The 13,384-nt window shown below is 35.4% G+C and overlaps 1 protein-coding gene across 1 annotated transcript in view; it reads right to left on the reverse strand.

Moving 5' to 3' along the window:
* Nucleotides 1-260: 260 nt before the first annotated feature.
* The window catches only part of MOB4 (MOB family member 4, phocein), a 28,496-nt gene continuing 15,372 nt past the window's right edge, over nt 261-13,384 (reverse strand). Inside the window, exons 4-8 of the mRNA XM_043910494.1 lie at nt 13,338-13,380; nt 13,063-13,149; nt 3,964-4,043; nt 2,507-2,618; nt 261-2,382 (exon numbers count right to left, since the gene is read on the reverse strand). Of these exons, the coding sequence (XP_043766429.1) occupies nt 2,251-2,382; nt 2,507-2,618; nt 3,964-4,043; nt 13,063-13,149; nt 13,338-13,380 (454 nt within the window). The 3' untranslated portion in view covers nt 261-2,250. The remainder of the gene's footprint in view (nt 2,383-2,506; nt 2,619-3,963; nt 4,044-13,062; nt 13,150-13,337; nt 13,381-13,384) is intronic.

Genomic DNA, 13,384 nt, shown 5'->3' on the forward strand with positions numbered 1-13,384 from the left:
CTCACTCCAGTCTTCCTTCCTGGAGAACGCCATGGACAGGAGAGCCCGGCAGGCCCGAGTTCACGGGGTCACACAGAGTTGGACCTGGCTGGGCAGCTACGCACAACACAGCACACATAACGTTTATAATTTTCAAAATTCTGTGAATTTTTTAAGGAAAAACAGTAACTGTTTCACTTCTGTCTTACCTGATACAGTGACTCAACTTTACAGTACAAGAATATGAATGTCAATATGAACACAAAAGCAAGACTACAAACTGATGTTTTCTTTAGGGTATTATTTTTTTTATGATCAATTCCAAACACATAGTACAGGGAAGATGGAATGAGTAAGAAAAAAAAATTTTTTATTTCCCCATTAACACCAAGTCATATTATTCAAAATGTGTTTCAGAATATTTAGCCAGATCACCAAATCCCAGCCACTGCCTTAGTTCAAATGTTCACTAAGAAAATAGTCAAGCAACAGAAATCCATTGAGACTTTTATACAGAGAGAAAAGCTACATTGCTATTTATAATTTATTAACTGGGTTTAGTCTCTCGATACTTAGCCAGTTTGTGTAAAAATTACTATTCCCATTGGTTCATAGTTACATTAATATAAATACATAATTGAAAAGTCAATATTCCTTTTGCTGTGAATATAAAACTTCTTAAAGAGAGTGTGGATTGGGACAAAATAATGACTGGCTGCTGGGATAGCACTGTTCAAAGCCAAATATACTGGCAGGATCAGAAAGCATAAATACATATACAAACTCTCAGGATGCTACTGTTTTCCACATTTTTGCAATACATACTTATCTCATAGTATGGTATGAATTATTTCCTCCAACTTGAAAAAAAAAAAGATTACTACATTTTAATCTCATTTCAAAATAATTCATTCAAATGAAAAAGAAGTTCATTTGTTAATTCCGTTCAAAAGATGGATTTAAACATTTTCTTCAGTACATGTACAAATTTTTCTTAACCTAAGTGTCTCATTACAACCAGTTCAGCAATAAGACCTCTAGTGCTTTGTTAGAAAACTGCATTCAGTAGGTACGATTGTAAAATCTATGGTTGAATCCTTCTTAAGACACTGAATTATAAGCAAGTCCAAAAAATGCATGAGCATTCAACAATACCTTTGGAATCTGTGAATTACTGCAAAAAAAATTTTACATGTCCATATAATTCAAACATAAACTTTGTGGAGAAGGGGTGTAAAATAAATACTATAGTATTTTTCAACTCTAAGTGCTGCCTAAATGGTTAGATGTGAAGATTAATATTACTAACACTATTAGTCAAACTATTTCAAAGACTGTTTTCCAAGTAGTGAGAACAATTTTGCAAAGCAAAGATAAGCAAGAGCCTATGCCAATACATTTTTCCTGTAGTGTAATGTAATTGCTAATATGAGGTATAATCTGTAAGCAATTAATACAAATATAAATAGGTATAAGTCACCACTAAATCACAGTCTGGTGAAAAGCTTCTCAGGTAATGTAGTTTGAGGAGGGACTTAAGGGAAATGGAGAGAAGGGAGGGACAGGGCAGGTTTCCAGTGGGAACATCATTTACACTCTTTATCGTTATCACTATCTTGTATGTAACTATCCACTGATGCAGAAAGGTAAATCCTTTCTAAGTATGCTGGTCTAGAATATACTCTGTGTAGCATAGTAAGATTACTTAAGTATTACTGATGCTTTATTTGCATTTATACTTGGATATACACATAATTATATGTATATCAAAAACTATAAACAGAATTTAAAAACACTCTATCTCATTTTAGAAAACATTAAGATAGAAGTATGTGCTACAGAATTTCCTAGAATATCTAAACTCAGGTATAAAACCAAAGGAGAACATTACTATGTCTTTAGTATAAATGGTTTGTGTGAAACCTCAAGCTCACTCATCTTTTTATAGATGTGTTTATTTGATGAGGATTGTGATCCAATGATTGTTTAGCAGCAATTTTACCAAACTGTAAATTCTTTTATTAACAGGCATTATAAACATAATACTAATCTTATTTAAAAACCATGAGTGCCACACCAGTGAATATACAGCTCATGAATAACTTAAAAAGTATTTCCCATTTTAAAAGGCAACACTCAGCATACAAAAACCTACACTAAACAAAGAAGCTATAATATGGATACATGATTGATGTGTCTAAAATGATATATATACAGTACATAATTAATGTTAATTATGTGATCAGTACATTTTTTTCTATAAGATTCCCTTCATGCTTCACTTTCCCCAGAAACTGAATTCTGAACTTCTTCTTCTAAAATTGGTACAATCAGGTTATCCTTGGACATCAAATTATATTTCATCACAAATTTAGTAAACCGATGACACAAAAATGTTTCATTCTGTAGAGAGAAAAAAAACTCATTTCAACTTACTACTCAAAACCAAATAAATGAGACATATATCAACATATATCATTGTCATTATCGTAAGAATGTACTAGGACAATTAGTGAAATATACTTACTTCATATTCATCAAATATCTGCCGGTGATGAAAATAAGCATGTGAAAATATTCTGTAAATCCTACGGCATACTGATCCTAGTTTTGCTACAGATGACTCCTTTATGCTAACCCTAGAAATAGAAAAGAAATCATAGATTCATAGAGCTAGACAGATCTTAGGAACAATAAAGTCCAATCTTCTCAATTCACAAGAAGAGAAACCGACACCAGAGAAAATAAGTGACCAGTCCAGTTCACAGTGCTAGTAAGTGGCAAGGGCAAGACCAAAACTCTTGTTCTTCACTCCTGGGATAGTGCTCTTTCTATCTAACCATGGCGCCCAAGAAATAATGGAATTATAATTCTGAAACTTTGTTAAAGTTTAATACAACTGAAACAAACCTTGGCAAAACTTATAAAAACATGTTTTTGATATTTACACTCTGTCTACTAGAACTAATTGAAACTACTAAAAGGAATTATCATTTTATTCTACAGAACTCAATTTTTTAATGTGTGTATGAGAAATAAAAACTGCCTATTTGTTTTTTTTTTAAATGTATATGGGGTATTAAGACAAAAACCATTATTTTTTACATATTTTATGTGAGCTCTTTGAAGACGGTGATATTTAGGTGAAAAGGTCTCCAAATCTATCCACTCAGTAACAAATATCTTAAGAGAATAAAAGACCAGTCACAAACCTCACCAATAATATATTACAGTTATGCACAGGCTTCCTCCCAGATCTTAAAAATCTAAAAGCAAGGATAAGGACTCCTTTCAAAAATTATCAGTCCAACAGAGGACAGACCAAGGGGGAGGAGGATGGGAGAGGGATGGAGTGGGAGTTTGGGGATAACAGACGCAAACTGCTATATACAGAACGGATAAGCAACGAGGTCCTACTGTATAGCACAGGAACTATATTCAGTATCCCATGATAAACCAAAATGGAAAAGAATATGAAAAAGAATGTGTGTATATATATAACTGAGTCACTTCACTGTACAGCAGTAATTAACACAACACTGTAAATCAACTGTGCTTCAATTAAAAAGGAAAACACGCTGATTTCATACACAGAACATACTTAAGAAGAAGAAATGAATAAGCAGTCCTACTTAGGAGAGCCTGCTTTAGCAGGCTGTCTCCAGGGATGCTCACTCAACCAAAGTGTCAGGTAAGCAAGTGTGTAAATGTCCCAACCCTAAAGCCTGAGAGGGACAGCCTGGAAAATGACACACAGCAGCAGGAACTACCCGCGACCAAACTGGCCAGTGAGCTTCGGGAGCTGAGCCCTGATGCCTTTAGTGTAACCACAATCTTAATTTCAAAATGTGAATAATTCTTGGCAAGTCAAATATACAACAGGTAAAAAAGTTTACAGAATACAATGCATGAATGAGGAAACTAGTAATAACATCAATCTTTAAATCCAAAAAGTTTAATACCACATTTAAAGGTTTTATTTACCTGCTGGGAAAATATTTATTGCTATTCAGAAGACATGCTGCACCATCAAGTGTGTGTCTAGTGTAGTCTATAGCAGGACACTGTAAAAGAAAGGATATAAAAATGCATGAACAATGAGTTCTACCTTTAAAATTAGGTATATTTATTGCATAGGTGTCTTAATCCAAAACCTCTAAGCATATTCTAAGGAAGTGTTCCTTACAATATCAGAATGACTGTAAAATTCAATGTTATGTCAATAAATAAGGCTTTATTATCCCCTTCAACTATAATACCCAGCTTATAGTAAATAAGTGAATCAGTCTCCCAATTTCTCCCTCTCAATTTTGTACCTAGATGAAAGCAATGCTTCCGTCGAGTTAGAAAGAATACCTGATTATTTAATCTAACTCTCTGACTTTACAAATGAGGAAACTGGTCAGTTTGCAAACGACGCACAGGATTCTCACCAGATCTTAAAAATCTATGGGAATTCCCTGGCTGTCCAGTGGTTAGCACTCCACGCTCTCACTGCTGAGGGCCCAGGTTCAATCTCTGGTCAATGAACTAAGATCCCACAAGCTGCACAGTGCAGCCATAAAAAACAAAATAAAACAAAGAATCTATAGGCAAGGATAAGGAATTCCTCAAAACAAGCAGACGAACTTAGCAAGTCTTATCTTTAGGCATGCTAAGAGGAGGCTGACTCTGTACTACAGAAATTGAAGTAAACAAGCGTGTAAATATCCCAACTCTGAAGGATGAGAGAGACAACACCTGAAGAATGATGCACAGCAACAGGGACTACCCTTGACTTTTGGCCAATGATTTATACTCTCTGGCTTTAGAAATGAGGAAACTGGTCATTTTGCAAAAAAAAAACCATAACCCAGATACACCGACTCCTAGTCCACTGGTTTATACTTAACCAAGTGGCCCTGCAGCCTTCTTCTCCATAAATACCTCCAAAGATCGCTGTCTTCTTACATCCTAAAAAGTATGCCTTACTATCTTGCTGGTACCCTAATTCCAGTCTAGAAGCTCTATAAAAAATTTTCTCCCTGAACCTCCTTTGCAATTTAATATGAAATCTGAAGTTTCTTTACATTTTAACAAACCTGTCTAGCAAATCAGCAAATCTATCAAAGGAAAGATAAAACTGCAAAGTTATTTTTCTCACTCAGTTCTTCTGAGGGCAGAGGATGAGAAGCATCAAAAGGAACAAAGACGCAGAGTGAACCAGGGAACCAAGAAGAAACAGATAAGACTAGAGAAAAGAAAGAAAAGTGACTCTAATTCTACTCAGTAATTAGAGTACTTTCCAAGTGCTGAGAATGCAATTGGTGTTTTAAAATGCAATAACTACTCAACACAGCTAAGTACAGTACATGGCAAATACAGATTAATCTAAACCAAAAAAAAGGCACATCCTCTTTCAGCCATCTTTCCGTGCCACCACGATGGTGCCCATGTATGTCCTGGCTGATGCTCTCAAGAGGATCAACAATACCAAAAAGAGAGGCTAATGCCAGGTGCTCCAAAGTCACAGTCAGGATGCTAACTGTGATGATGAAGCACAGTTACACTGGAGAATTTGAAATCACCGATGATAACAGGGCTGGGAAAATTGTTGTGAAGCTCACAGGCAGGCTAAAGAAGTGTGAAGCGATCAGCCTCCAATTTGATGTGCAACTCAAAGATCTAAAAGAATGGCAGAATAACCTGCACCCGTCCCGTCAGTTTGGTTTCATTGTACTGACAACCTCGGCTGGCATCAAGGATCATGAAGAAGCAAGACAAAAACACACAGGAGGGAAAATCCTTGGATTCTTTTCCAGCGATGTAGTGCATACGAATAAAATGCCTCAGAGGGGAAAAAAAAATGTACATCTATAGGAATTTTATGGCCAGCAGACTCCCTGCCTAAAACAGTAACAAGAGCAGTATTTATTGAAAAAAGTATCTTTATCCATATATATGATTACAAGGTGATTTGGTAAAAGACAAACATCCCAAGTCATTGTAATTCTCATTCATATTGGTCACTTGGATGTACCATTAAGTCAGCATGGAAATACAATGAAAGCTACATATTTAATTTAAATATTCTAGTATCCACATTAAATAGGGAAAAAAAACAGATGAAATTAATTTTAATGACGTATTTAACTCCATATAGCCAAAATTATCATTTTAACATAATTGATAAGACAAATTGCTAATGAGCTTCTGTGTGGTTTTTTTTAGGAGTTTAGACTTTATTTGATGAACTCTACAGACCACTGAATAAGACAGGGACAAGATCAGAGAAAGACTTTTCAAAGATTCAAGTGATGCACTGGAGGAGATGTTGATTTAGAATAAGGAAATACATTAGGAAGCTATTCAGCAGGGTCTGAGCTGACTGCTAATGCAGCTTAAATAGCACTGGGAAAGGAGAAAGATTTTATGGAGATGCTATGATGATAATAACCAAGGCTTACATAGCACCTACTAAGCTCTGGGCACTGTTTAAAGCCTTTATGTATTAACTCTATTTATTCTTCACAACAACCCTACAAACTAGGTTATGTTTCCCACTTTGCGGATGAGAAAACTGAAGCAATGAATTAAGGACTTGCCTAAGGACTCACAGCAGAATCAAAAGTATAACATGTTGACTCTTGAATATGGTGGACAAAAAGAAAGAAATCTATTTTCCTGATTCATGAGGATATATGGAAAGTCCCTGAAGAGTCTTAAAATCCGATAAGACTCTCCCCACATATGTTCCAAGATGCCAGGCCATGAGGCAGAATTTCTGTGTTCAGGTCACTACTGCTCCCTTAAGGTCACAAAGAAGTCCAAGTAGTGTATGTGCTTGCTTTCTCCTTTTAGGGGCCTGTTCCCAGGAGAACTGGGATATTTTAAAGTTAAGATATAATTCACATACCACAAATCTCTTTTAAAGTGTAAAATTCAGTAGTTTTTAGTATATTCACAAAATTGTGTAACCATTATCAACTACATTCTATATCATTTTCATCACCCCCAAAAGAAACCCAATACTAAATAGCAGTCACTTCTCCTTCTCTCTTCCCCTTAATCCTAAACAGCTGATCCACCTTCTGTCTTCTCTGGAATTATCTATTCTCAGTATTTCCCAAAAATGGAACAAAATGTGGACTTTTCTGTCATTCAGCATGTTTTCAAGGCTCACGAATAGTACAGCATGAGTCAATACTTCATTATTTTCTTAATTCAAAACCTTTTTAGACTTGGCTTTTAATATATACAAAATACTTGAAAATGTATCTCCCTCTACAGACTTCGTTCTTTTTTAAGGCTAAATAATATTCCATTGTATACATACACCACATGTTATTTACTCATCAGTTGATGGAAATTTGGTTGTTTCCATTTTTGGATATCGTGATTCATGTGACTGTGAGCTTTATTAGTGCACAAGTATTGTCTGGATCTATGTTTTTCATTTGAGTATATACCTAGGAGTAGAATTCGTAAGTCATATAGTAAATCTATACCTGTTATTTTGAGGAAGTTTCAAACTGTTTCCAAACCCAGTATTTTACAAATCCATTGTCTATGTATAAGGGTTCCATCTTCTCCACATCCTGGCCAACACTTATTATTTTAGTCATTTCAGTGGGTAAAGTGTATGTCATCGTAGGGCTGGATCTTTTTTCCATTTTGGAAAACCTGTGGTAAAATGTAAAATTTGCCATTTTTGGCATTGCCATGTATGGGCATATGGGATCTCAGTTCCTCAACCAGAGATTGAACTCGTGCCCTCTGGAATGCAAGTATGGAGTCCTAACCACTGGACCACTAGGGAATTCCCATTCCATTTTAAACATTTTTAAATGTACAATTCAGTGGCATTAGTTCACTACTGTGCAGCCATCTATACTATCTGTTTTAAACCAAAGGTTTTTCCTCATTCCAAATAGAAACTATAACCATTTAAGTAGTAATTGCCCCACATTCCCAATCCCCAGCCCTGACAACCTCTAATCTGCTTTCAGGCTCTATGAATTTGTCCTTTCTAGATATATCATATAAGTGAAGTCATATCATAACTGTTCTTTTGTGGCTGGCTTAGTTCACTTAGCATACTGTCCTTCAGGTTCGTTCATGTTACATATAGCATACCTCAGAACTTCATTCCCTTTTATGGCTGGATAACACTCCACTGTATGTATTTATATCCATCACATTTTTATCTCTCCATTCCCATGTGGTTTTGATATGCACTCAGCCTAGTTACTAATGATGATGAACATCTTTTCATGTACTTACTGACCATCTGTATATTTCTTTAGCAAAATATCCATTCAAATCCTTTGCTCATTTTAGGGACTTGCCTGGCAGTCCAGTAGTTAGGACTCCATGCTTTCAATGCCATGGGCATGGGTTCAATCCCTGGTTGGAAAACTAAGATCTTATAAGTTGCACTGAGCAAGCAGAAAAAAAAAAATTCTTTGCTCATTTTAATATTAAGTTGTCTTTTAGTTGTTTCATAATAGCTCTTTATATATTCTGGACACCAGACCCTTAACAGAGACATAATTTACAAAAATATTTTCTCCAGTTATGTACATTGTCTTTTCACTTTCTTGACAGTGTCCTTTAAAGCACAACCATCTTTATTTTCTAAGAAATCTGATTTATGTACCTTCTTCCAACGCTGAGCTTTTGGTGTCATAACTAAGAAATCACTGCTGAGTCCAAGGTCGTGAAAATTTATACCTATTTCTCCCCCCAAGAGTTTTACAGTTTTAGCTCTTACATTTAGGTGTTTGATTTCCACTGTGAGCTAATTTCTGTATACGGTGTGAGGTAGGGGTCTAAATTCATCATTTTGTATGTAGTTATCCAGTTAACTCTCAGTGAGATATTTTGCATTGTCCCTTTGTACTGAATATTTGAAACCAGTGTGTATTTCATGCTTAAAAAACATCTCAGTGCAGACCACCCACATTAAGTGCTCCACAGCCACAGGTTTTACGGCTACTGCTTCAAACAGCATAACTCTAGATATTTAATTGACTTCTGAATTTTTTCTTTTTTTTTTCTTTTTGGAATTAGAGGAAGAGTTTTGCCTTAATTTAGCTGCCTCCCTCCCCCTCCTCCAATTAATTCTCAATTAACTGATCCTACTCTGCATCATATGTAACAGCAAACATTTGGCAAAATATGGCCAAAACAGTATGTTACAAATAGTAAGTAATGTGTTCAAACTTTTATAAATTATATTTTGCCAAATATATATTTATAATGCTACTGCAAGTAATCACAATCTGCATATCACTGAAAGGACTAATGGATAATAACAAGTTATGACCTTCATTGCTTATAATCACTGTTTGTACAGTTAACTATTTGCTGCAATGCCTCTCTTTAATTCTGAAGGGCCCTGAGTAAATCATCACTGCTGCTGAGTACTCTGCGCCTCTTCCACTTCAGAATCTGCCAGTGCTTTTAATTCGTAGGAGCAACCTTCTGAGCTCCTCATCTCTGTTGCTACTATTTTCTAACTACATACAATTATTTCCAAAGGATTCAAAAAGTGTCCTCTCAAGATTTTCTTTTGTTTGTGTTTTTACAATAATCCCATCCCTCAAAACTACCATTTGGAAAACACACTACCACCATCCCTTGAAACGCGGAAAATCTAGTGGAGCTGGTCTTCAGCAAGCAGTGTTGCACTCTTAAGATTCACTCACAGGATATAAATCTGATGATTAGCCTATCTTACGTTTAACATAACTCAAGAAAAAAATGTCCCTGGTGGCTCAGTGATAATGAATCTGCCTGCCAATGCAAGAGACACAGGTTCAACCACTGGGTTGGGAATACCCTCTGGATAAAGAAATGGCAATCCACTCCATTATTCCTGACTGGGAAACCCCATGGACAGAGGAGCCTCACAGGCGCCTCCTCTGGTCCTCCTTAGAAAAGCTGAACACAGCTAAACAACAGCAACAAAGAAAAAAGTGGACGTAGTACTGACTTGGTATATATGTGTCTCACAATGCAAGACACACTGGATGGCTCTCCCACATTAAAGTGAGAATAATGCATCTTTACTGTTGCCAAAATGACACCAGCTTTTGGATTCAGTTTCCTAATAGGAATGATCACATCATGTACTATGCTATGGAGTCAATTCCAGTGAATTATCAATGAAACTGCTATGATTTCCCCAGATATAGAATGACACCCAATCTTAATATTGCTTCAGTTTATTAACTAAAAAAAAAACTAATATCATGAGTGAAGTCAATATTGAAAAGTAAGTACTGCTAGCTTAGACAGGTATCAGATACTTATTTTAGAGAATTAACCTTTTCAAACAAAAGAGCATCAAATATTGATTTTCCAACTAAAGAATTAACTGGCTTTAAGCTTTAGTGGTCTGTCAATATAATAATCAAAGGTCTATAATCCTACAGCACAGGGCTAACTCAGTTATTTTCAATGAGTCAATGTCATGTAAAAACAATTACTACAGATGAAAAGGAAAGGCAGATCAAGGGAAATGCAATGCATATTTTTAAGCAAACCAGTTATAAAGGACATTTTTGAGACAACTAAGGAAAACTGAATGTGTACTACAGGTCAGATGACATGAATTACTTAAAACAAAAAATGTTCTATAAACAATTACAACTAGCTATACTCTCACCTTAACAAAAACAAAATAAGGAGAAAAGAACATGAATGAGATTTCCAATAAGATCAATTATGGAAGGAAAATCATTATGGTAGGTTTCAAATAAACAGAAATATTAATGTAGAAAAAAAACTGACCTATAAAATTCAACATTTCTATTTGATAGACTAGTAATCTAGTAATCAACTAGTATCAACTAGTAATCACCAACAGTTATTCCTATAAAAAGAAATTAAAACTAAACCAAAATATCTAAACAAGTGTATTTCATCCATTACACATATCAACACAATATGACAGGTGTTATTATGTCAGTCAATGAATCATAAATTCTAGATGATTTAATTGTCCAGTTACAAGAAATGATACTATACAAACAAATGGAAAGATATACCATGTTCATGGATTAGAATTAATACTGTTAAAATGACCATACTTCCCATGGCAATCTACATACTCAATGCAATCCACATCAAAACACTTATGGCATTTTTAACAGAACTAAAACAAATAATTCTAAAATTTGTATGGAAATACAGAAGACCCCACATATCCAAAACAATCTTAAGAAATAATGACGAAGTTGGAGATACCAAGTGCCTGATTTGAAACTATACTACAAAGCTATGGTAATCAAAACAGTATGGTATTGGCACAAAAACAGACACACAGGGGAGAGAACAGAGAGCCCAGAAACAAACCCACACGTACATGGTCAGCTGTCTATAACAGAAGAGGCAATATATACACTGGGGTAAGGAAAGTCTCTCTCACCAATAAATGGTGCTGGGAAAACTGGACAGCTACATGCAAAAGAGCCAAACTGGATTCCTTACATCATACACAAAAATAAACTCAAAATGGATTTAAGATTTAAATGTCAGATGGGAAACCATAAAAGTCCTAGAAGAAAAAAAGGGTAGTACACTCTGACAATCAGGTTAAAAAATGGGCAGAAGACCTGAATACCCATTTTCTCAAAAGAAGACATACAGATGGCCTACAGACACATGTAAAGATGCTCAACATCACTAATCATCAAGGAAATGCAAATCAAACCAGAATGAGATACTACCTCACATTTGTCAAAAAGATTACCATGAAAAAAACAAGAACTTCCCTGGCGATCCAGTGGTTAAGAATCTGGCTTCCACTACAGGGGGCGTGAGTTCACTCCCTGCTTGGGGAACTGAGATCCCACATGCTGTGCAGTATGGCCCACCCAAAAAAAAGGACAAAAAATAAGTACTGTTGAGGAGATATGGGAATCCTCCCGCACTGCTGGACAGAATGTAAATTGGTACAACCACTATGGAAAACAGTACAGCGGTTCCTCAAAAAACGAAAAATACAAACTGCCACACAACCCAGCAATTCTACTCCTGCATACTTCCCCAAAGAAACAAAAACACTAATCAAACAGATACACACATGTCCATGTTCACTGAAGCATTATTTATAGTAGCCAAAATATGGAAGCAGGGCTTCTCTGATGGCTCAGCGGTAAAGAATTCACCTGACCACGCAGGAGATGCAGGTTTGATCTCTGAGTCACGAAGATCACCTAGAGAAGAAGTGGCAACCCACTCCAGTATTCCTGACTGGGAAATCCCATGGACAGAGGAACCTGGTGGGCTACAGTCCAAGGGGTCATAAGAGTCAGACACAACAGTGACTAAACAGCAACAATGACAACAAAGACACGGAAACGATCTAAGTGTCCACATAAAGAAGATGTGCTATGTGTACACAGTGGCACAAAAGAATGAAATTTTGCCATTTGCAAAAGCGTGGATGGACCTAGAGGGTATTATGCTATGTGAAAAAACGGAAAGGCAAATACCGTAAGATTCACTTGTATGTGGAATCTAAAAAACAAGACAAGACAGAGAAAGACAAATACCATATGATTTCACTTATAAGTGGAATCTAAAAAAAATAAAAGTGAAGCAACAATAAAACAGAAGTCACAGATATAGGGAACAAAGGTGGTTGCCAGAGAGGAGATAGAAATGAATGAAATAGGTGAGGAAGATTAAGAGGTATAAACTTCCAGTTACAAAATAAATGAGTCCTAGGAGTAAAACATACAACATGAGAAACACTCTCAATAATACTGTAGTAACTCTGTATGATGACAGATGGTACACTAAACTTACCACGGTGATCACTTTTTAATTTAGAGAAATATCAAATCAGTATGCTTTACTCCTGAAACTAACATAGTGTAGGTTAATGATATTTTAATTAAAAATTTTTCCAAAGATACTAATCAAAAGAAATCCTAAAGTAACACTGTGACAATAACCTTGCATCAAAGAACTCTAAACCAAAGAGCAAAATACACAGTGACCTAAAAATTCAAAAAAAAATTGTCTACCATTTTCTTGAAGAGATTTAGGTTATAATGAATTTATTAGTCATTCAGCATTATACATTCTCACCTCTTTTGGTGTTTTATGAGCTGCACAAAGAAAAATCCACTGTTCAGTTGCCGTCATCTGAGTGCATGTATCTGGATGGCATTCACTCTGTTAAAAATTGTTACATTTATTAACATCTAAAATAACAATGAAAAAGTTTATCAATTGAGTTGCTACATTTTGTGCAAAATTCTAGAATAAATTACAAATTTTGGATGTCTTTGTAAGCACATTAATTGATAAAAACAGGTAAAAATCAGAACTTTCAATTAGTTTTAAGTTAAATAAAATATTACCTGAAGTTTGACAGCAAGTCCATTTAGCTCAAGACAGAATTGCCTAA

This window comes from Cervus elaphus, chromosome 8, assembly GCF_910594005.1.
Source record: "Cervus elaphus chromosome 8, mCerEla1.1, whole genome shotgun sequence".
NCBI classification, from domain to species: Eukaryota; Metazoa; Chordata; class Mammalia; order Artiodactyla; family Cervidae; genus Cervus; species Cervus elaphus.